At 42.4% G+C, this 23,030-nt stretch overlaps 1 protein-coding gene across 3 annotated transcripts in view; it reads left to right on the top strand.

Moving 5' to 3' along the window:
• Window positions 1-19,900: 19,900 nt before the first annotated feature.
• Pcsk6 (proprotein convertase subtilisin/kexin type 6) overlaps window positions 19,901-23,030 on the top strand; it is a 152,603-nt gene continuing 149,473 nt past the window's right edge. For all 3 annotated transcript variants that reach the window (XM_048790370.1, XM_048790369.1, XM_015493134.2), the window contains exon 1: window positions 19,901-19,984. In XM_048790370.1, coding sequence (XP_048646327.1) covers window positions 19,916-19,984 — 69 coding nt within the window. In that variant the 5' untranslated portion in view covers window positions 19,901-19,915. The remainder of the gene's footprint in view (window positions 19,985-23,030) is intronic.

The raw sequence follows: 23,030 nt of genomic DNA, 5'->3' as shown, positions 1-23,030 counted from the left end.
GGGAGGGGGGATAGTAGAGGATAGGAAAGGCAGCAGAACACAACAGACACTAGTATGGCAATATGTAAATCAATGGATGTGTAACTGATGTGATTCTGCAATCTGTATATGGGGTAAAAATGGGAGCTCATAACCCACTTGAATCAAAGTGTGAAATATGATATATCAAGAACTATGTAATGTTTTGAACAACCAACAATAAAAAATTAAAAAAAAAATGGATGTTAGTGGTACCTTCCACAACCAAAGGCTTGAAATTGTGCCAGCCTTATCGTTGTCATCATCATCATCACCACCACAGTGATTATTATTAACACTAATAGAAAGAGATACATGTCCTCCCTGAGTCAGACATTGGGATCACACTAGGAAGGGGGGTTACTTTTAAAAGCAAGAATTCAAAGCTAGTGAAAGGTATCATGGAGAAGTGCCTCTTTTACCTTTGGTTTCTTTTTGGGGAAAGGTGTCTTGTTGTAAAGCTTAGGATAGGACAGGCAGAAGTTAAGCCAGGTTAAGAAGGAACCAGTGGGGCTGGGGATGTGGCTCAAGCGGTAGCGCGCTCGCCTGGCATGCGTGCGGCCCGGGTTCGATCCTCAGCACCACATACAAACAAAGATGTTGTCCGCCAAATACTAAAAAATAAAATAAAAAAAAAAAAAAAGAAGGAACCAGTGGGTCATATCTTGTGTGTAAGGAACCTCCCTGGCTCCCATCTAGGAGCCTGGTTGTAGCCCCTCCATTTAGCAACATGTGAAATGTCCCTCCTTAGCCTTTTGCCTGCCTGGCATGTTCAGCAGAGCTCATACCCACCACTCCTGTTGCAAAAGAGAACCCCTTTACTTGAAATTAATTAAGGATTCTCTCTTAAAGATAAGAGAAAATAAAACTTAAGAGCCAACAGAGCCGCTTGTGTAGAATGATTTATGGCATGCAGACCTAGTCAGGGCTTATAGCCACTCTCTACAAGTGTCCATTTGCCTCTTGATTTCAAATGTTTGCTATCTTTTTTTTTTCTTTTTATTCCTACAAAAGCAATGTACCTGGTGGTGCTAATTTTTTCTCCTTCCCTAAACTTTTTTGCTCTGGGCATCATTCAAGATGGATTACATAGAACACTGGCTGTCTTAATCAAATGAGCATTAGTTCTAAAGGGACCCCAAAAATGCAAAAGCAAAGCAAAAAGTGGAATGTTTTTCTCCTTCTACTCTAATTATAATAGCTAAATTTCTCCCATCATGTATAAAGACAGGTGTGTTTTCTCTTCATTTTATAGGACTAATTTGATCTTGTAGCTTTTGCAAACAGAGCCAGTAGCCAAAACATAAAACACAAGATTTAGATCTAATCCTAGAGCTGTTGCCTACACATTGATCAACAATTGGCAAAGCCACTGAACATCCCTGGGTGTCAGATCATTCATCCATAAAATATGTCTGCAATTATCAGGGGAAATGGAACTCTGCAGCTGGCTGTTGTGAGGAGTGCAGGGTAAATGGTAACCTCTGTGTAAGGACTCTTGTTATGAATATGAAGTTGGTCCGCTTAACTGATGGCCTCACTCTGTGATGACCTTGGGGAAAGTCATGCTTTCCTACAAGGACACCTAACAACAGTCCACATTGTGATCACTGGCTCAGGGCCAAGGAAGGTGGGTACCCAACCTTATTTATTAATACCTACTATGTTCTCCCCGCCACATGTTTCCTGGGTTGGTTACATTTGGATTTGGAGGAGCTGGTTACATTTGGATTTGGACTTACATGTTTATGGAGTCCCCGAGTCACAGCCCACTGTCTGACACAAAAGCTGAAGTTTGAAATGATCAAATTGCAGCAGTTTAGTTTAACCAAGCAGCCTAAAAGATCCCTTCCAAGAGTAGGTTTGCATTATACTGGGGAATAAAATATACCCTGTGCATATGCCACCTGTGACCAATTTCAGAGCATTGTCAAAAGCTTGCTAGGAATGCATTCAAATGAAAATATATATATAAGAAACAGTTTAGACAAAGTGAAGATTTTCTTTTTATTTTTTTTTTCGCCCAGCAAATTTGGGTGTATTCATCCAGGGTTGGTGCTGGGCAGTGTGTTGTCACCTTTTACCACATTGCCACTGTTAACAGAAAGGTCTTGTGGCCATTGCCTCATAGTAGCATGGTAGCTATTATACTTGTGGGTCTCATGTTCAAGTGTCAGGCAGGAGGCAGGGCTAGGAGCAAAAGGTGAACGCTTTTTCCTTTTCATTAATGAATGGCCATCCTTCCCAGGAACTTTTGTCAACATCTCAGAATAGAACTATGTCACATGGCCATGCTAGCTGCAAGGGAATCTGAGAATTCAAGTTTTTTACATTTGGCAGAAGAGGCACGCAAAGGAGAAAGGGTTGGAAATAGAGGTAGGATGGAGCAATCAGTGGTGTCTTCCACACATCACAAGGACTGTACTATACTTCCGCTCTCTTAATGAATGGAAAGAAAGGCAGGGAGAGAGGAAGGGAGAGACCCCTATGTTATTCCAAGGGAAGAATGGCCTCTTAATATTCCTCAGATTAAGCTGCAATTCAGTGTGGGTCAGGCTCTTGACAAGGTGCCTCAATGGCCTAGCTGGTCTCAAGGATTTGCTGTCTCGTAAGGAAGCATCTACATCAATGATCACATCACCAGTAGAATGGTGCAAATTGTCTAGGTGAGGCACAAGTGACCTGGCAGGACTGGACAGTCAGGGATCCCATCCATCAAAGAAAATCAGAATGAAGGTGAGGCCGGTGAGAGTGGCAATGTCAAGTGTGGTGAATTCTCACGGGGCAAGGAACTGTCCTAAGGGTTTGACCTCATTTACTCCCTACAGCTACTTCACAGAGTAGGTCTTTCTCCCTGTTTCCATGTACAGGCAAAGAAACTGAGGTGCAGAGAAGTGACTTATCCCAATTAGAAATGGAAGAGTCAGAGCCAACACCAGTTATTTCTCCCTTATCTTTAAAGCATGTTATTTGATATATAGAAAATATTCCCCATAATTTGTTAGTTATAAAAAGTTTAATAGAACCTGTGAAGTCATAGGATTATTAGCAATATGACCTACACATTCCTCTTCTGTTCTACCACCTGCCACCACACCTCTAGTAGCCCTATAGGCAACCGCTATCTGTGTGGTGTGTCTCAGGTGTAGATATGCTTGGTCAGTGTATTGCTTGGTTTTGCTTTTGAGCTCTGTAAGAAATACCGTGTGTGGTGTTCTGGGGCTTGCTTTGATTTCTTGGTTCTTCCTCACATAGCGTCCCGTTTCTAAGCTCAACCACATTGCAGCCCCAGCCCCAGGTTAACTGTGGGTCCTCTACTTTCACTATTCCACAGAATACAACGGATCACATTGTATCTGTCCATCCTCCTGGCAGTTAATATTTGTGATTTTTTTTTATTAAGAACATTGTTGCCAAGAAGAACCACATATTTAACCTTTGATGCACACATACCAGTTTCTCTTGGATATGTGCCTAGAATTGGAAAGACTGCTTTATGTATACCGTGTATAAATCCTTCATCAGTTACAAGTGAAATAGCATTTCTAGATTTGAGATTTTTTTTTTTAACCTGTGTGGGTGTCTTCTGATTAAAATGGAGAAATAGCTTTGATACAATTGTATATATCAATCCTCTCTCTCTCTCTCTCTCTCTCTCTCTCTCTGTCTTTCTTTGCTTGTGGTGGGGATCAAACTCAGAGCCTCCCACATGGTAGGCAAGACCTCTACCACTGAGCTACATTTCCAGCCTCTTATCTTAAATAATAGCTTAAATAATTGTTTTATTAAGATATTCTCATACTACATGATTCACCTATTTGGTTAGGAGGTGGTAGAGGATAACTGGGGATTGAATTCAGGGGCATTCAACCATTGAGCCACATCCCCAGCCTTATTTTGTATTTTATTTAGAGACAGGGTCTCACTGAGTTGCTGAGGCTGGCTTTGAACTTGCATTCTCTTGCCTTAGCCTCCCAAGCTGCTGGGATTACAGGAGTGCACCATCACACCTGGCTATGATTCACCTATTTAAAGTGTGCAATTCAGTGGGTTTTAGTATATTTGGAGTTGTGCAAACATCACTATAGTTAATTCTGAGACTTTTTTTTTTAATCACCCCTTACCCATTGTTCCACTCCCTGGCCCCTGGCAATGGCTAACCTGCAGTCTCCATGGACATTTCATGTAATGAAATCATGTAATATGTGGTCTTTTGTGTCTAGCTTCTTTCACTTGCCTTGTTTTCAAGGTTCATCTAAGTTGTAGCATTTGTAGTACTTCATTCTTTTTATTGCCAAATAATATTTCACTGTATGAATATGCTAATATATGAATATTTTATTTGTCCATTCATCAATCAATTTACATTTAGGTTTCTACTTTTTGTGTTAATGTGAATAATATACCTGTGAACATTGGGGTACAAGATTTTATGTGGACATATGTTTTTATTTCTCTAGGGATTATATCAAGGGTGGAATTGCTGAGTCACTTGGTAACACTGTGTTTGCATTTTGAGAACCTGTCAGATTGTTTCCCACAGTGGATCCATTTTACATTCCCACCAGCAGTGTATGATCGTTCCAATTTCTCCACATCCTCATTAAGCTTTGTTACTACCTGATTTTTTTTTTAATTGTTCCCATCCCAGTGCATGTGAAGTGACAACTCTGTGATTTGGGCATAGTGCCTTGATGGCTGATTATGTTGAGCATCTTTTCATGTGCTTATTAACCATTTGCAAATCCTTTTAAAATGTCTATTGAGATACTTTGCTCATTTTTAATTGGCTTATGTGTCCGTTATTGTTGTATATTCTAGATAGGAAATACTTTCACCCATTTATTGGCTTGTTTTTTTCACATTCTCAAGAGTTTATAGCAAAGAAGTTTTTGGTTTTTAAAAATCTACTCTAATGCTGTGTTATTGCATGAATATATTTAGACCATTCACATGTAAAGTGATTGCTGGTATTGCTGGATTAATATCTGCCCTGTCTACAGCTGTTTTGTTGCATTTCTCTTTTGTCCTCTCCCCTATCTTTCTCTGCCTTCTTTTGTTTTAATTGAGATGATTCTGTTTTATGTTCTTGCTTAGCATATCAATTATACTTCTTTTGAAGAAACTTTTCATGGTTTCCTTAGAGTTTACAATTAATTAATTTAAGTCCACTTTCAAATAACACTGTGCTACTTCACCTGTGTAGTATAGGTGCCTGTAACCAAGTGTTCCCAGTTCCTCCTCCCCGTCTTCTGCCCTGTCCCTGACAACACCACTGTCTTCTCTCGTGGATAGTGCATCCTCTGTTCTTGTTTAAGAAATACTTCCTGCCACAAGATCAGAAAGATCCCTTTTAGTATTAGCCAATGGCCCAGGAGGCAGCATATGGCACCTGGGGCCTCCTTTTATCATGGCCCTCATCCTGCAGATCTGGAGCCTGTGTGGAAACTCAGCCATTCCCTGGTGTCTGCTCACGCTTAACCCACTAGAGCTGGGAAACAACCCCAGCAGGGCCCTGCAGTTGTACTGGATGCCCTCCAGCTGTATCTGTCTTCATGGGCAGAGTAATAGGGGGTTTTCATCAGGACCAGACCCTGTGGGTCACAGTGGCATGTCAGGGTTGTGGAATTGATACAGGTTCAGAGTCCCTGTCTAGCAGCTACTGGGAGGTCTGGATGTCCCTTTTCCCCACTGCAAGCCACCTGAGAAGCAGTTGCAGGAATCTGGGGAAGATGTGAGGAAAGACTCCTTGTACAACCCTGTGACCCTCTGTAGGGCCCCTCCTTAAAGGAACCCTGCATACCTGTCATTAATTCAGAACCTCAGGTGTGGGAGGCCAACCTTACGGGTGACTGAGTTACACTCCCCAGCTGGGTGCTAAGGCGCTCAGTCACAGAAATGGTTGTGTCTTGCTACAGCCCCATGGGTGAAGCTATGCTCACTGTTCCTTTGTAATATAACCCCTTGCCCTGTTTAGGATAGAATCTTCCATGGAAGTGCCTTGTGTGTGTCCCCTCCTCTTACTGTGCCCTTGGGTGTGGCCTACCTAGATGTCAGTCAACCTGCTAATAGTAGACATCATGAAGATAGACTCAGCCCCCTGAAACCTGACCCCTTGCCTCTTTTGAATAGCTTCTTCTCAATAAAAGGGGTCAGCGCGTGCTCTCTCTCTCTCTCTCTCTCTTTCTGCGGACCCTTAAGGTCAGAGGAGCTGTCACAGCAACCCCAAAGAAAAAGGTATTTGTGTCTCTTGTGTGGTTATTTCGTGCAGCCCAGTTAGCCCAGTTTAACTAAAGTGACCCCTGAGCCTTTTAGTTGTGAGAACAGAAACCCGACACTCAGGGTCTGGGTGCTGCTTAGGTATTGTGAATCCCCACTGCAGTGCTGCCCAGCAAAGCTTTTTTTTAAAGTGTGTCTTTAAAATCCTTACTTCCTTCCAATGAAGTACCGTGAGTATTACAGCAGCCATTTGCCTAGGGTGGCATTCAGGTATGCTTGCCACTCCGTGCCTCCTTCTGTCAAGATCCCACTGTTCCCATGGAGAGTGAGGACCAGATGTCATTGGAGCATCCTTTGGTCATCTGCAATACAGAAAGGATGGCTCCCCAGGAGTTCTTCTGGAGGTTGTTGACCCTTACCCAGGGAACTTTTCTAACTCCTTGAGAGTATTGGTAGTTTAGCAGATAGGTGTCACATAATCCCTTCATTATTCCCATTTCCCCAAGTTCCTACCAGACCAACAGCATCAGCATTTGGGACTTAATTAGAAATGTAAATTCTTGAGCCTCACTACAACCCTACTTGATCAGAAACTCTGGGAGTGGGCCAGAGGTGTCCAGAGGGTGGAGACCCATGGCAGCACAGGATGTCAGAGAGTTCTGGCATATCAACCTCATCAGCTTTTGGTTTTTGTTCATTCTAGATTTGGTTAGCCAATTTTGTGGACTCTACAGATCCTTTATACACATTCAATAATCAGAAAGTGAGGAAAATGCCCACATCCCCACATTTGGCTATACCTAACCTATTTATATTTTGTCTTCCTGGCGCTCATGTTATACAGGCCACTCCCACACACCTCCCAGGCTCCTGCACACTGTCCTCCAGATGCAACTCCTGTGCCTCTGAGGTCTGATCTTTTTATTGACTTAGGCAGCTGTGGTAGGGGTGGTCCTGAGCGAAAGGGTTCCAGCTTGTGACAAAGTGGCCTCAGAAGCAGGACAGCTTTTTGCAAAGGAGGCTGTTTCTGCATGCAAGGAAGGGAAGGTCATATCTGCAGATAAGAGAGTCAAATTGCTGCCACAGGCAGTGTCTGCTTCATGTCCACTGGGCTAGCGTCTTCCCACCCTCCTAACTGTAAGGGGCCTAGATGCTGAACATCTTAATGCTCTTTGACTCTGGAATCTTAAAAAATCACACCCTGGGGTTACCATTGGGCCTCTTGTTCTCCTTGTACATTCTTGGTTGAGTGTTTATTGCTTTTAATTTCTCTTTTCCCTATATATGCTCTTTAGGACCTTAAGAAGAATCTGCCTGACCTTACGACCTTTGCAGTCACTGTTGTTGCCACCCCCTGTTCTCCAGTGCCTCTCCCTCCCCCTGCCCTTCATCCTGTGTGTCATCCTGAATGCTCTGGATTTACATATCTGGCTTTGGGGTGGCCTTTATTCACACATGCACACATGTGTGCACATGACCCAAGGACTTCTGGAGTCTGAATCCCATTATGAAGTCCAGTTGATGAGCACTTCCAACAATTACTTCAACAATCAAGGTCTTAGAAAGGAAGTCAGGGTACTTTAAGTAAGGTTAATAGACTTTTTCTAAAGATAAGGGCAGAGTGCAGAGGAACCACCAGGGACTATTAATAGCACAGTTGTTTCCACCCCTTAGGTCCAAAGGAAAAGAAATGGGAATGTTTATGGGACCTGGAAAGAGAGATTGTGCTGACCAGGAACCTTGAAAAGGGCCATAATCCTCAGGGCCAGACTTAATGGTGGAGGCAACCCTGAAGGGAAGGGCCAGGGGAGTCAGCAAGCCAACCTCACTCTCCTCCTGCCTTCTTCTGTCTCTTTCCAGGGTTCTGCATTACCAGGTCCAACCCACAGTCAGAGGGTGGAGGAGCCCAGCTGAGGCAGTTCTTATCCTGGGAAAGAGAGCTAGGGCAGGTGGGGTTGCAGAGTGAACTCAAGGAACAAATAGAAGATACCTGGCCCACTCCCATGTGTTCTGAAAGCTTTACATTTACTTCTCGCTTACTTAATCTAAGTACTTACTCTAGCTCAAATTTGTTTTTGTGTTAGATGTTTTGTGTTAGATAATAAAATAAGGATTTAGTTAGTATTGCTGTTGTTTTCTTATGTGAGTAGTCACCTTTCCCCATCATTAGTTGATTAGGCCTCCTTATACTACTGATTTTGTGTCATGATGCAAGTTATGGATTTGCATGGATCTGCCTCTCTTCTATGTTCCATGAGTTAAATTTGTCTGTCCTTGATGCAATGGTTCAGAATCTTCAGTATTGTAGCTTCATATCTGGTAAGGCAAGTCTTAGCTACTAGCCACATCCCCAGCCTTTTTTTGTATTTCATTTAGAAACAGGGTCACACAAAGTTGCTTAGGGCCTCACTAGGTTGCTAAGGCTGGTTTTGGACTTGTGACCTTCCTGCCTCAGCTTTCCAAACCCCTGGGTCTACAGGTATGTACCATCATGCCTGACTCAAGGCAAATCTTGTTTTCTTTTCCTATTTCTTATTGGTGCATATAGTTGTACATAATGGTGGGATTCATTGTTGTATATTCATATATGCACACAACGTGACAATATAATTTGTCCAATATCACTCCCCAGTATTTCATCTTCTTTTCCCCTTAGTTTGATTCTTTTTCACTAGGCTATTTTTGCTTTCTTGTTCTCCATATTCTTTTGAATCAATTTGACAAGCTCCACAAAACAAATAAATAAATAGCCTGTCATGATTTCAACTGAAATATTATTTAATATATAAATCTACTTGATATATTTAACACACATTTATGGTACATTGTTTTTCTATTCATGAACATGGTATGTCTTTTGTTTAGGTGCCCTTTAATTTTTAGTAAAATTTAATAATTTTCTATATGCAAAACTTACAATCTTTTGCTAAATATACAGGTGCCTTATGTTTCCTAACAGTTGTTGCTAGTAAATGGAAAGACAATTGATTTTTTAAAAAAATATTGATCTCCTCCTATCCATTCTCAATGCTATAAACTCCCTTATTTTTTTCAAATAATGTGTCTCTAATTTTCCTATATAAACTGTAAGAAACCATAGATTTGTTATGATTTCCCATGTAGGTAGTTATATCATTTGCAAATAATTTTGTTTTTTCCTTATTAGTCTTTAAGCTGTTTATTTATAGTATCTGGTGTTGACTTGGACCTACTGTGTAATGATGAAAAAAAGCATTGATTTGGGGCATCATTACCTTGTTCTTGATTTTAAAGGGGGATTCTTTCAGTATATCCATTTGGATATAATAAATATTTGCTATCTGTTCTGTAGACTACTTATTAACAGTTTAAGGAACTTCTTTTTCTAACTTGCTAAGAATTTTCAATCATATGGGTTTTGAACTTTACAAATATTTTTACTGTATCTCCTTTAATCTGTTGATAAAATGGATTGCATTTATTGACTTTGTGTGTTAAATACCCTTTCACTTCTGGAATACACCCACCTTGGACATGGTGAATTATCCTCTCTAGTCATTGCTGAGTATGGTTGCCTAATAGGCTAGTTAGGTGTTCATCTTTTATCTTCATAGCCAAAGTGGACCCATAATTTTCCCTTTTTATACTGTCCTTGTCTGGTTTTAATGTTATTCTGGCCTCATCAAATTTTATTCTTTCTATCCTCTGAAAGAATTTGTGCGAGAACAGGATGATCTACTTGAAATTTTAGTAGAGCTCACCTGTAAAAATGTCTGGGCCTGTTTTGTATGAGAGAGATCGATGTCTAACTACTTCAGTTGCTTTAGTGGAAAATATGACTAGTCCTTTAAGTATTTCTTATTTAGTTAGCCTTCATACATTATAATTTTCTAGGCATTTGTTCATGTTTTCTAAGTTTTAAAATTTATTAGCTTAACATCATCAAGAGAGGTTCCTTATTATCTTTTGAATCCCTGCTTTATCTGTGGCTATATATATCTTTTTATTTAAAATATTACTTCTTGGTGCTTCCTCTCAATTTTTCTTTATCAATGCTGCTGTAGATTTGTCTTTTTTGCTGGATTTTTAAAGAACTACTTTCAGCTTTTTCAATTTTCTCTATTGTGAATTTATTTTCTGTTTTATAGAGTTCTCCTAACTTTAACTCCTTTCTCCTCTATTTTTCTCAAACTTTTTAGTTGGCTATTTAATCTCATGGGTTTTCAGCATCTCTGTCTAATGTAAACATTATGCATTGTCCTTCCAAGGTCATGTTCACTAATGCTCATGAATTGTTTGAAGTAGTATTTTCATTATCATTCCATTCTAAATATTTTTTTAAATCTCCATTTGATGCCTTATTTGACCCATATTTATATAAATATGTACCTGTTAATTTTCAAACATGTAGGAATTTCTCATCTTTCCTTGTGTTGTTGACATCTAACTTAATTGCATTGTGATCATAGACTGTGCTGTCTTGGAAATCCATTCTTTGATGCTGGGGGGATTTGCTGTAAGTCCTAGTACTGGGTCAATCTTTGAAAACATTCTGTGCCCCTAGAGAAGAAGGTTGTTCACTGTTTGGTGCAAAGTTAAGTCTGCTAGAACATGCTTCTTGGCAGAGTGACTGTCTCCACCTCTAGTGACTTTTATCCCCACAACCCTCTATTGTTGAGGGACAGCTCCATGCCTTGTGTCCTCTGGCATAGGAGGAGCAGGTGTTTGGACTGGCCTTGGGGAATGAGGAGGATCTGGCCTGATGGAGGTAGGGGAAGGGCCTAGGTAGAGGGAACAACCTAAATACTGTTGAGGGAAGGCCAGGGGAGGGACTAGAGAGAAGGGGACAATTGGAGTCAGTACTAGAGGTCTTTGAAAAGGACCTTCTTTAAAAGAGTGACAGGAGATAGTTGTCTTGGGGCGAAGACAGGGGAGAAAGGGCAGAGAGGAGGATGCCCAGGCAGTTGGAGCTGGGTGGGCCTAGACTGAGGGCGAGAGTCTGCAGTGGTCACTGAGAAGGAGGCCTGTGTGATGGTGACAGTGTGACTGTGTGGTGAGGATGTGGGGATTGGGAAAGTAGATGTGGCAGAGGGAGGAGTGTAGGCCATCTAGGGCTCTAAGCTGAACAGGGTTGACAGCCCAGAGGATCCAGGCTGGGTTGAAAAGTCAAGAATGGGCCAAGACCCAGGAACAACCAAGTTGCAATGAGTTGTGGTGAGGAAGGGGCTTTGGTGTGGGGCCTGGCTGGAACTGTGTTCACGGGTGTTGGGATGGAACAGTTAGGGAGAGATTCAGAGCATCAAGAGAGCCATTTACCAGAGTTTTGAAGTCCTGAACCAGTGTCAGAAACGTGATGAAGGGGGATGAGTCCATCAGCAATGGTGGACAATGTGGCAGGGTCGGGCACGAGAGTGATGGTGAGGGACCATGAAGACTTAAGAGCTGCGACAGCCGCATTGGCCTGGAAACTTCTGTGCTTCTCTGCCTGGTGAGATGTCCATGGCCACAGAATTTATTGCTCAAACCAAGACATTTCTAAGAGCCACAGACACCTAAATAGGGACGACAGGACTAAATAAGCCAGGACATACACTTTTACTTGGGACAATTGTCAGGCAAGCAGGGACTACCAACTAAGCTGAGAATACACAAGGTAGACCAGTCTTTTATTTGTCCAGAGAGGTAGACCAGTCTTCTATTTGTTGATTGATTTATTTATTTTTTCTTTTCTTTAATAATAGAGATGGTCAAGTTCTTAGAGGGTATAGCTAACCATGAGGTTGGGGGAGGAGAGGTAGCCCAGAGAGGTTTCGTGTATGAAATGAGTCAGGAACAAACAGTTGTCACCTGTGTCTGGGACATATTGTGGGTCTTGATCGGGGGAGGCAGGGCTGTCCTGTTGGAAGGGCAGTGGGGATGATGGATGATGGACCAGATGAAGCAGGGGCATGAAGAGCTGACCAGTCTAGGAGTTCCCCAGCATGGCTTGCTGCTGTGACTTAGAGGCCATTCCAGAGTGGCATCTCTAGATGCTTTGGGGGCAGGATAGCCTGTCAGACAAATTTGTGTTTTCATTTCTTCTTCTGACCTTCATCTATCCAAAAGCCTTTCTCCCTTGGCTGAGAGAAGCCAGGCTCACAGCTACCATCTTGGAGTATGTGGCATGCAGAACCACAGTTATGCAACTGTTGGTAGTAAACCTCCAGGCACTTAAAGCCTTGGCAGGAGAAGCTGAGGTGGGCATGTCAGGGTAACCAAACCGAACGGAAGGCAATTTGTTTTTTTCTGAGTGAGGCAGATGTGGGGGAATTATGTAGAAGCTGACAGAGAGAGACTCAAAGCTGCTAAATTTAACTAAACTCAGGGGGGAAAAAAAGGTTACAGAGTGGTGTGCCAAGTAATTAGACCCATCATTGAGAACCTGAGTGATCGTTTGACAAAGTTTGTGTCTATGAATGTCACTGGGAAGAAATACAACAGAATGGCTCCTCTCTGAAAGGAGCCAGTCTACAAAGAACTCTGGAGCCTCTGGCACTGTCAGACACACTCCAGGCCACTGTGGGAGACTCCCAGGGGGATACACACTTGTGAAACACAGAGAAGGGTATAGTCCTTGCAGATGGAAGATGATCTGTGAATGTGTGAGCAAACACAGCCAGGACCTGTTCAGGTTCACCCTGAGGGCTCTCCTGGTGACTCAGGGACTGTGTATCACCTGGCTGGCTTCTTTAGGACTTTGAGGTTCGTGCCCCAGGTCAAAGCCATGCAGAAAACCCCTTCAATGGGTTGATTTGTCCACATAGTGGACAAAATGACAACACAGCCCTGGAGTTGAGTTTCCTGACAGCCATTCCTATCTCCACAACCTGTGCCCACTCACCAAAAGCTGAGCGAATTTAAGGGTCATTCTCTGAGAGAAGGCATGTGGCAGCCACATCAGTTCTTCACTATGTGATGCCTGATAACTCCATGTGAAGAATAGCCACGAAGCCACCAGAGAGCAGGGTGTGTGAGGCCCACTGTATTACGAGTCACAGAAAGCACTGCTGAACCCAGCCCCACCTATGGAGGAGGTGTATCAAGGGCACCAGTCTGTGAGGGTATTTGAAGACACCAGCTGTCAGCTGTAGCAGGTGGTGAGCATATATCAGATAGGATTTCGCCAAACCGGATGAGCTTCTCCCTCACTCCAAGTAAATTTATCTTTACAGACTTGTGAACATAAGAGGTGACATACGGCATGAATTTGTTTTATAGAAGCAGAAGTCTAGGACTCAAAAAACATTTCAGCCCACAGTCAGACATATATTGCAGACTCATAAGGATTTTTTAAAAATAAATGGATAAGAAATAAGTTCATTTCAGAGAACTGGAAAATCCACTGGATTGCTAGACATGGGAACCACTCACCTGAGAGGTGGCATTCAGGGCTGCCTGTGTACCGTCTGTCACCTCAGCGTACTCCTCTGCTCCCACTGCCCTCCTCCAGGTGCAGGCCTGACCACTGAGTGGTGATGTTTACTTTGGCCTTTTTTGACTGTCTAGGTGGGGTTGTATTTCTCACAAGGACCACTGATAAAGAAGTATAGCCATCCCTTGGTATCTATAGAGAACTGGTTCTAAGACACCTCATGAATACCCAAATCCACTGATGTCAAGTCCATTATTTTAAGTCCATCCCATTTATTGATTCTTTGTTTTAATTCTTGCACTATAGGAGTCTTATTAAGGAAGTTGAGGCCTAATCTCACATGATGAAGATTAGGGCCTACTTTTTCTTCTATTAGATGCAGAGTCTCTGGTTTAATCCCTAGGTCCTTGATCCACTTTGAGTTGAGTTTTGTGCATGGTGAGAGATAGGGGTTTAATTTCATTTTGTTGCATATGGATTTCCAGTTTTGCTAGCACCATTTGTTGAAGAGGCTATCTTTTCTTTAATGCATGTGTTTGGCACCTTTGTCTAACTAATATAAGATAATTGTAATTTTGTGGGTTAGTTCTCTATTCTGTACTATTGGTCTACCAGTCTGTTTTGGTGCCAGTACCATGCTGTTTTTGTTACTAGTTTCTTCTCAGCAAAAGAAACAATCTGTGAGGTGAACAGAGAGCTTACATCCTGAGAGCAAATTTTTACCCCTCACACATCAGATAGAGCTCTAATGTCTAGGGTACATAAAGAACTCAAAAAGCTAAGCACCAAAAAAACAACCCAATCAATAAATGGGCCAGGGACCTAAACAGACACTTCTCAGAAGATGATGTACAATCAATCTACAAATATATGAAAAAAATGTTTATCATCTCTAGCAATTAGAGAAATGCAAATCAAAACTACTCTTAAGATTTCATCTCACTCCAGTCAGAATGGCAGCTACTATGGAGACAAACAACAATAAATGTTGGCGAGGATGTGGGGAAAAAGGCACACTCATACATTGCTGGTGGGACTGCAAATTGGTGCAGCCATTATGGAAAGCAGTATGGAGATTCCTTGGAAATCTGGGAATGAAACCACCATTTGACCCAGCTATCCCTCTCCTTCGTCTACACCTAAAGGACTTAAAATCAGCATACTACAGGGACACAGTCACATCAATGTTTATAGCAGCACAATTCACAATAGCTAAACTGTGGAACCAAACTAGATGTCCTTGAGTAGATGAATGGATAAAAAAAAAGTGGCATATATACACAATGGAATTTTACTCAGCAATAAAAGAGAATAAAATCATGGCGTTTGCAGGTAAATGGATGGTGTTGGAGAAGATAATGCTAAGTGAAGTTAGCCAATCCCAAAAAAACAAATGCCGCATGTTTTCTTTGATATAAGGAGGCTGATTCATAGTGGGGTAGGAAAGAGGAGCATGGGAGGAATAGAGGAACTCTAGATAGGGCAGAGGAGTGGGAGGGAAAAGGAGGGGGCAGGAGGTTAGCAATGATGGTGAAATGTGATAGACATCATTATCCAAAGTACATGTATGAGACCCGAATTTGTGTCAACATACTTTATATACAACCAGAGATATGAAAAATTGTGCTGTATATGTGTAATGAGAATTGTTATGCATTCTGCTGTCATTTATTTTTTTAAATCAATAAAATAAAAAATAAAAAAAATTAAAGTTCATTATTTTAAGAATAATGTGCTTGCTTAGAATCTACACACATCCTACTATGTAGTTTAAATGATCTCTAGGTTATTTACAATCCCTCGTCAAATGTAAATGCTATACAGATAGTTGTTACATTGTATTGTTTAGGGAATGACAGCAAGAAAAAAAGTCTGTACATGTTTAACACAGATATGACTGTAACCACTGAGGCCTTAGCACATAGTATACACCTCAGCAACAATGTGACATTTTTTATTCTGTATATTTTCATTGAGTAGTTGGTTGAATCCACCAATGTGAAAGCTGTAGATACAGAGAATCAGCTGTGTACTTTTTAAAAATAAAATAAAATCAAAGGGTAACTTGTTATCTAACTTTATAACTAATTTGCTGCGGATGATCCATTTTTCCCCCCCAAAGTGAAATGTGCCCTTGAGCCTTTCTTTAAGAAATAAATAATGTGGGGGAAAAAAAGAAGAAAAACAAAGCTACCTATCTAAGGACAGTAGTATCCTCATTGTGTAGAAAGGAAAATGAAGACAGAGAGAAATCAAGAAATTTACCCAGAGGTTTTTTTTTTTCCCCAGTTAATCAGAGCTGAGATTCAGGTGTGAGAAGCCTGGACCCAAGCCCTAGGTCTCCACTGCTGAGTAGGGTCCCCTTGGAGTGTCCTCTGCAAGGCAGTGATGACTGGGGTCCCTCCCTGCCTCTTACCATCCTCATCTCCCTCTCCCAAGCCCCGCTTTCCTTGAAAGATCAGTAGAGAAGTTGTTTTCTCCACGGAGCCTGTAAGAAGATGGATCCCTGCTTTGATCTTAGGATGCGTTTTAGCAGGTTGTTGTGTTTAGTTGCTCCTTTGAGTGCTAGGTGGGCCCTATGGCTTGTGCCCCTTCATCTCACACTATGGTGCTCACTCTTATCAACCTCTCCCCTGAGTCAGGCCCTGGGCCCAGGGGACCTCGGGGTGCCTGTTCAAGTACCTCCTCAAATACTTGTTGAGGGAATGAATGAGGGAGTGTTCAGGTGTCTACAGAGAACTGGAGGCTTGAGAAGATAAAGAAGGAAGAGAAAGGAATGGTCAGTGTGGCCCAGCAATCAGGATGGGCCTTGCTATGAATAAACACGCAAGGAGGAGACTGCAGAGGACTGTGGTGGTCTTCCTGGGTCCCAGTTTATAAGAGGCTGTTCTGTGCACTATCTCAGTGAATCACAAACAGAGGAGAGAGGGCAAAGAGAGAATAGGAAGATCAGGTTTCTCCTGTTTTTCTTTCAAGTGATTACTTTTGGTCTGTAAATTAGCGCTTCTGAAGTTTTACTTTGAATATAAAAGTCCTGCCAAAATCATTTCCTGAAAAATTTCTATAAACCACAAATATTAGTGTGAAAGGGATGGAGATGCTGATGCTGCTTCTCCCTGACAGCTGGAAACTGAGGCTGCAAGGGCACAGAGACAGCTGGGACCCTGGTCTCTGACTCCTTAGCACCTCCAGGAGTCCCAAATGCTAACATGGAAACAATTGCACTAAGTCCTATTTTTAATGGACAAGCCTTAGATATCCATGAAACCAGGAAAGGGTATCCCTCAAGTTGTCCTTTTATTTTTATTTTTGCTGTGCAGGGGATTAAACCTCACTGAGCTACATTATTTTTATCTTGACACATTTATTTTATCTTATTTTTATTTTGCTAAGTTGCCCAGGCTAGCCTCAAGCTTGCCATCCTTCCACCTCAGCCTCTGGAGTTGCTGGGGTGCCGTCTCACCCTGCTCGTGTTAATTTTTGGTGAAGTCGTGTGACAGCTGCTCGTCAATAACTTCTTCATTTTTAATCACCGGCACAGGGATGAGATTTTAATCAGGGACACAGAATGACAGCGCATCTCTATGCCTGTTCTTAATTGGCATTATTGAGTTTGGCCGTTGATGTCATTAAATTGAAGTGTTCCGTATTTTCATGAACTTTGACCTGCCTGTCTCAGCAGGTCAAGCCCTGCAGGCTAGCCCAGGAGCATGGCCCCTTGGCCATCTGGTCAGCAGGTCTCATGTCACCACTCCGACTGAAGGGAAATGAGGCTTGCAGTCCTGCTTGCCAGCCTTCGTACTCTCAGTTGGGGGCTGCAGAGTTGTTGAGGGCTCAGGAGACTCAGGCTGTTTCTGAGAGCATTGTCACCGCCTTCTCGTGTCCTTTTTCCCTTAAAGGGCAACCATGATGGAAAAGGAGGAAGGCAGGGAAGAGCCATTAATAATTAGAGCTGGATGGCACTAGTACACTCTGCCCGCTGTCCCCCGTTCCTTGTGGGTAGCATCATATGTCCCTGGACATTGGAGCCAGGTCCTCAGCATCCTGAGCAACATATGAGACGCATCAATTTTAGGTAAGGTGGGGACAGAACATAGAGGTCTTGTTTTTTTTTTTTTAATGATAGTAAATATACATAATGTAAAATTCACTGTTTTTAACCATTTTTAAGTTTATTAGCTCAGTGATTTTAAGTACATTCACATTGTGTAGCCATTACCAGCATAAATCTCTAGTACTTTTTCATCTTCCCAAACTGAGACTCTAAATTCCCCAAACTCAGACACGAATTCCCCAAACTCAGACACGAATTCCCCATTCCCTCTCCCCCAACTACTGGCAGCTGTCACCCTACACTATGTCTCTGTGGATTTGATGATGCTAGGAACCTCATAGAATCATACAAGCATTTTTCCTTTTGGGGCTGGCTTTTTTCACTCAGGATAATGTTTTCAAGGCTCATCCATGTTGTAGCATGTGTCAGAATTTCCTTTCAAGGCTGAATAATATTCCACTGTATATTGGTATTCCTTTGTGTATGCCACATTTCATTTATTCACTCAACCATTGAAGGACACTTAGTTTGCTTCCACCCATTACCTGTTGTGAAAAATGCTGTTTTGAACATGGGTGTGCAAATATCTTCCAGCTCCTGCTTTCATTTCTACTGGATATTGGAGAAATTTATTTTGGAAGTGAAAAATTTTGAAGATTAATTTTTCTAAGATACCTTTTAATTTCCCTTAGGATAACTAGTCTCAAGTGAGGATGTTTTATATATTCAAATTTGAATTTCAAGCACTTTTTTCATGAAGACAAAATCCTTCTTTTTTTTAAATCTTGCAACCTCTTCCAACATAGCCTTTCTCCAAGAAGTAGCCCCAAACTACAGGCCAGCCTGGCCCCTCTGTCTGTTCTGCCTTGCCTTGGTACCAGATCAGTGGAGTTGCCCATCCATCTACTGGACTTCTGAAATCATGAGCCCAAAATAAACTTCTCTGTGGGGCATCTCTACCACTGTGATGAAAAGCTGCCTAACACACTTGCCCAGGTGTGCCTTGCACAGCCACTGGTGCCCCAGGCAACACACATACTTTACTGCATTCAAGATAGAAATGATCTTTGCTGAAAGACAATCTGGGCTTTTCCCAGACCTTCTCTTCCCTGGAAGATTTTCTAAATAGGACTGGAAAAAAAGAAATAAATAAACAGCAGAACCCCTTGGAATAGGAAAGTTTGTACCAGATGTCTAGATTCTCATTGCAAGGACCACACACTTCCAGCAACCTGAAGGCACATTTTGGGCAGGCTGCAAACTAGCGGTAACATTTAAAATGAGTTGCTAATACTAAAAGCTAGGGACAGCTCATGTGCAATCTGAGTGTCTCCTGCAACTCAGTTTTCCAGAGTCTCCACCCACCCTCCTCCTTCCCTTGGAGTTCCTGCATGGGGGATTCCAACCAAAGAGAGCAGACCTCACAGGGCAGGCAGCAGGGACAGGTGGACTGAACCCATCTTCACTCCCAAATCAGCGGCAGAGCCAGCAGCCTTGAGAAGGGCTCACTTGCCCTTCCTGCAGCAGAAAGCCCGTCCCTGGGTACGTGAGGGGCCTCAGGCAGCATCCCTATTCCAGAGGTCACCTGCTATGGGGAAAACAAAACAAAACATATTATTTCTGTGTCTTCTACAACATAATTCCTGGGCCCTATAGGTTCTGCCTTGATGAGAGGAAGGAGCAATAAAGTGATTCTAAGAACCCATCTGAGCATCTAGTTAGAAGAAGATACTCTGAGCAAACAGGTATAGGAGTTTAACCAATTCAGCTTTATCTTCTGGACTGTAAATTCTTTAACTTCCGTTAGGAAAGGGACTGGGAGGTCTGGATATCTTGTTCTAGTGCAATTTAAATTTTTTTTTGAATTTTTGAAACAATCACAAAACTTACAGAAAAGTTAAAAATACAGTATAAGACTTTATCTGAGACATTGGCAAGAACATTGCTGACCTGGCCTCATCAGCCCTACCACTCTGGTATTATCTTTCACATAAATAACGAGCCATCTCCATAGACTCAGAACTGCGCACCCCACAGCCCATCATGGAGATGAGAACGTTTTCACTGGTCTGTTAATACCCCCTGGTCCTCACCCCAATTCGGTTTCCTTCGTTGCCCAACAGTGTCCCTCACAGGTGTTATGGTTTAGATGTTGAATGCTTTCCAAAGTTCCGTGTGTTCCGTGTCCCCAGGGTGGCATTTTTGGGAGGTGATAGAAGTTAAGTCATTGGAGCATGCCCGCAAAGAGGATTGTGGAACCCTGGCCTTTTCATCTCTCTCTTTTGCTTCCTTGGTACCATGAGGTGAGTAGTTTCACTCTGTCATGTGTTGCCTCGCCACAGACAATGGGGACCAACTGATCATGACTTGTGCCTCCTAAAACCATGAGCCAAAAGAAACCTTTTCTTTTTGTAAGTTGGGAGGTCTGGATAGCTTGTTAATTTTCTCAGGTATTTTATTACAGTAACAAAAAGTTGACTCACAATTGGGAAGGATTCTGTTTAGAGTCAGGGATTACATTGGGTCAGCAGGACTTGTTAGTGATTAGACCCTAGTATAAATGAGGTTTGCATTTGCCTCAGGCACACAGTATAAGAGAATGCTAAGATATTTGGTAATCAAGATAAATAATATTTAATGAAGTATTAAAAATTAAAGTTAACGAATGTCCACAGTGAACAAAATATCAACAATTAAAGTCAGTCAGGCTCAATGTGACTGATTTGTCCTTTACCTCTGGCTCCCTTGTGACTTTGCATGGCACTTCTGTTGAGGGTCCTTTGGTCTGGAGCGTTTCTTAGTATTTTCTTGATGTTCATGACCTTGACTCTTTACATATCAGGTTTGCTGGGGGATCCAATCCAGAGGCTCTCACGTGCTGGGCAAGCACTCTTCCTCTATGCTCCTCCTCCAGGCGTGTTGTACACTGACAGGAAAGTCATGAGAGTGGCACTCATTATCACCGTGTTTGACCATGGCTTAGCCGGCTTCCTGTTGATACTATCACAGTGCCACAGACTAGGTAGGTTGTAAAGAGAAGAGGTTTATTTTGGCTCATGGTTCTGAGGTCCAAGGTTGAGGGCCAGCACCTGGTTGGCTTCCTGCTGGTAGAGTCCCAACGTGGTGCAGGGCATCAAATGGCAGAAGGCAGGAAAGCATGCTTGTGTGTTCCATGTCTCTCCTTCTAAAGCTGACAGACTCGATCATGGGGGCTCCACTCTGTTGACCTGATTGATCCCTCATCACCTTCACACACCCACCTCTAAACACCGTAATTGGATTAAATTTCTACCCTCTTCTTACTTCATAGTGGATATTAAAACTCCAACCTGAGTTTCAGAGGGAACAAACCATATCCAGACCACAGCCCAGGTGGCTCATATTTTAATTTGTCCCATTGCTAGTGATGATCACTTGATTCAGATGATTTGTACCAGAATTTGCACTGTGAAAGTTCTCCTTTTGCATTTAGAATTAATAAGTATATTATAGAGGGATACTTTGAAACTATGTAAAAGTAGCTATGTATTCCTATAAAACTTTCAGTTATTATTACTTCACTTTTATCTGTAGGTGCTCAGGGTTTCTTATTTTGGTCAATGAATTAAAGCATACTAGAATGATTTTCTTGTGCCCAGTTTGATCAGTGGGTGCCCTTCAGTCTGGTTTGTAAGTTCTGTAACCTTTTGATGTCTCTAGAATTTGGGCCTTGCTTTCTGCTAAAACATGATAGTACAGGTTCCTCTTGTACTTTCTCTGTCCTAATGCTGAGATAGCCACGTCTCCAAGGAGCCCTGTTCCTTTTAGTATTAAAATAGTATTTAGAAGCCAAAATCCAAGCTATTGGTGGGTTTGTTGCTTTTGTTGGTCTCATGCCTGCTCAGCGGAGAGAGTTGGGATTACGCATCTGTGTCTATATACACCCACATTGTAATAATTAGCTTTTTGTTACTGTGATAAAACACTTGCTATAAAGAACTTAAAAGGAAGAAAGGTTTGTTTCGGTTTATAGTTTTAAGGTTTCAGTCCTCAGTCAGTTGATCCTGTTGCTTTGGGCCGGTGGGTGAGCATAAGGTTTGCTGGGAGCCATTAGCCAAGTAGTCTGCCGCAGTCTGGCTGGGCACAAAATCACGAGCCACCACACAGCTTGTAGATTCAAGCAGCAACTCTTTATTCCCGAACTCACACCAGCCGTCTACAAACACGTTCTGGGGAAATCCACGTTCTCTGCCCAAATCCACGTTCTCTGCCCAAAATCCACGTTCTCTCCCAAATTCACCTCTCTGGGCATCTGTCTTCCAAAATATACTCTGAATCCCGTGAGAACTCAAGGGGAACTTAGGCAGCAGGATACGCCCTATTCCCAGCAGGAATAATCTTAAACCTTAAACCTGGAACCTAAACTGGGAACGCCCTAAACCCGATTATGTTAAACCAGGAACACCCTAATCCGCCCTGGTCCTTGAGCAAGGTCAACTACATTCAATGTCACTGCAAAATGTCAGCAACATGGGGTACGCTGGCAAGGAAATTGTCATACCTACTTGGCTAATGGCTCCCAGCATCTCCCCCCTTCTGATTAATTAAACAAGCAATGTGGCTTAAGGACCATGCCTGGTAGGTTGTCCAATTCAACATATGGTTCTTACCCGTCATCGGAAAACTGACCTTTAGGCGTCAGCCTCCTGTCTTAGGTTGATACCACTGCAATTGGATCATNATCTCTTTCTTGTTGAAGAAAAATCCTTCTACAGGATACCATGATGGTCCCATTGATATACTTAATAACTTGTCTTTAAAAAGCCATGGGCTACATTTTTGTATCATCATGGTGGGAGTGCATGGCAGAATGAAGCTGCTCACCTCATGGCAGCCGGGAAGCAAAAGATAGAGAGGAAGTAGCCAGGGCCCTAATATCTCTTTAAAGAAGTTAGAACCCAGTAACCTAGCTTCCTGCCACTAGACTTCACTTTCTGGTTTTTCTGCCACCTCTCAGTAGCACCACAGGCTGGAGACTAAGCATGAGACTAACACATGGACCCTTGGGGGATACTTATCCACCTATATTGAAATGTATATTCCAATACCATAGGGTCTCTCTAGTGTTTCTCTTTCTGTGTATCACTCTCCTCTCCAATAGTTAAAGGTCTGGCTCCCATTGCTCTTGATGCATTGACATATTTGATCAGTCCCTCTGGGGACAACTCATCTGCCATGTCCTCTGACGTACCTACCCTGCTAGGCATCCTCCTCACCTGCTTGGACTCTCATACCCATGTGGGCTGCTCTCTCCCGTGGATCCTATTGGATCCCATCCCCCAGCATGGACTCCTTGGTCACCCGCTGGGA

The sequence above is a fragment of the Marmota marmota genome, unplaced genomic scaffold (assembly GCF_001458135.2).
Source record: "Marmota marmota marmota unplaced genomic scaffold, marMar, whole genome shotgun sequence".
NCBI lineage: Eukaryota > Metazoa > Chordata > Mammalia > Rodentia > Sciuridae > Marmota > Marmota marmota.
Note: the sequence above shows the minus strand (reverse complement) of the source record. Positions and strands in the feature narration are given on the sequence as shown.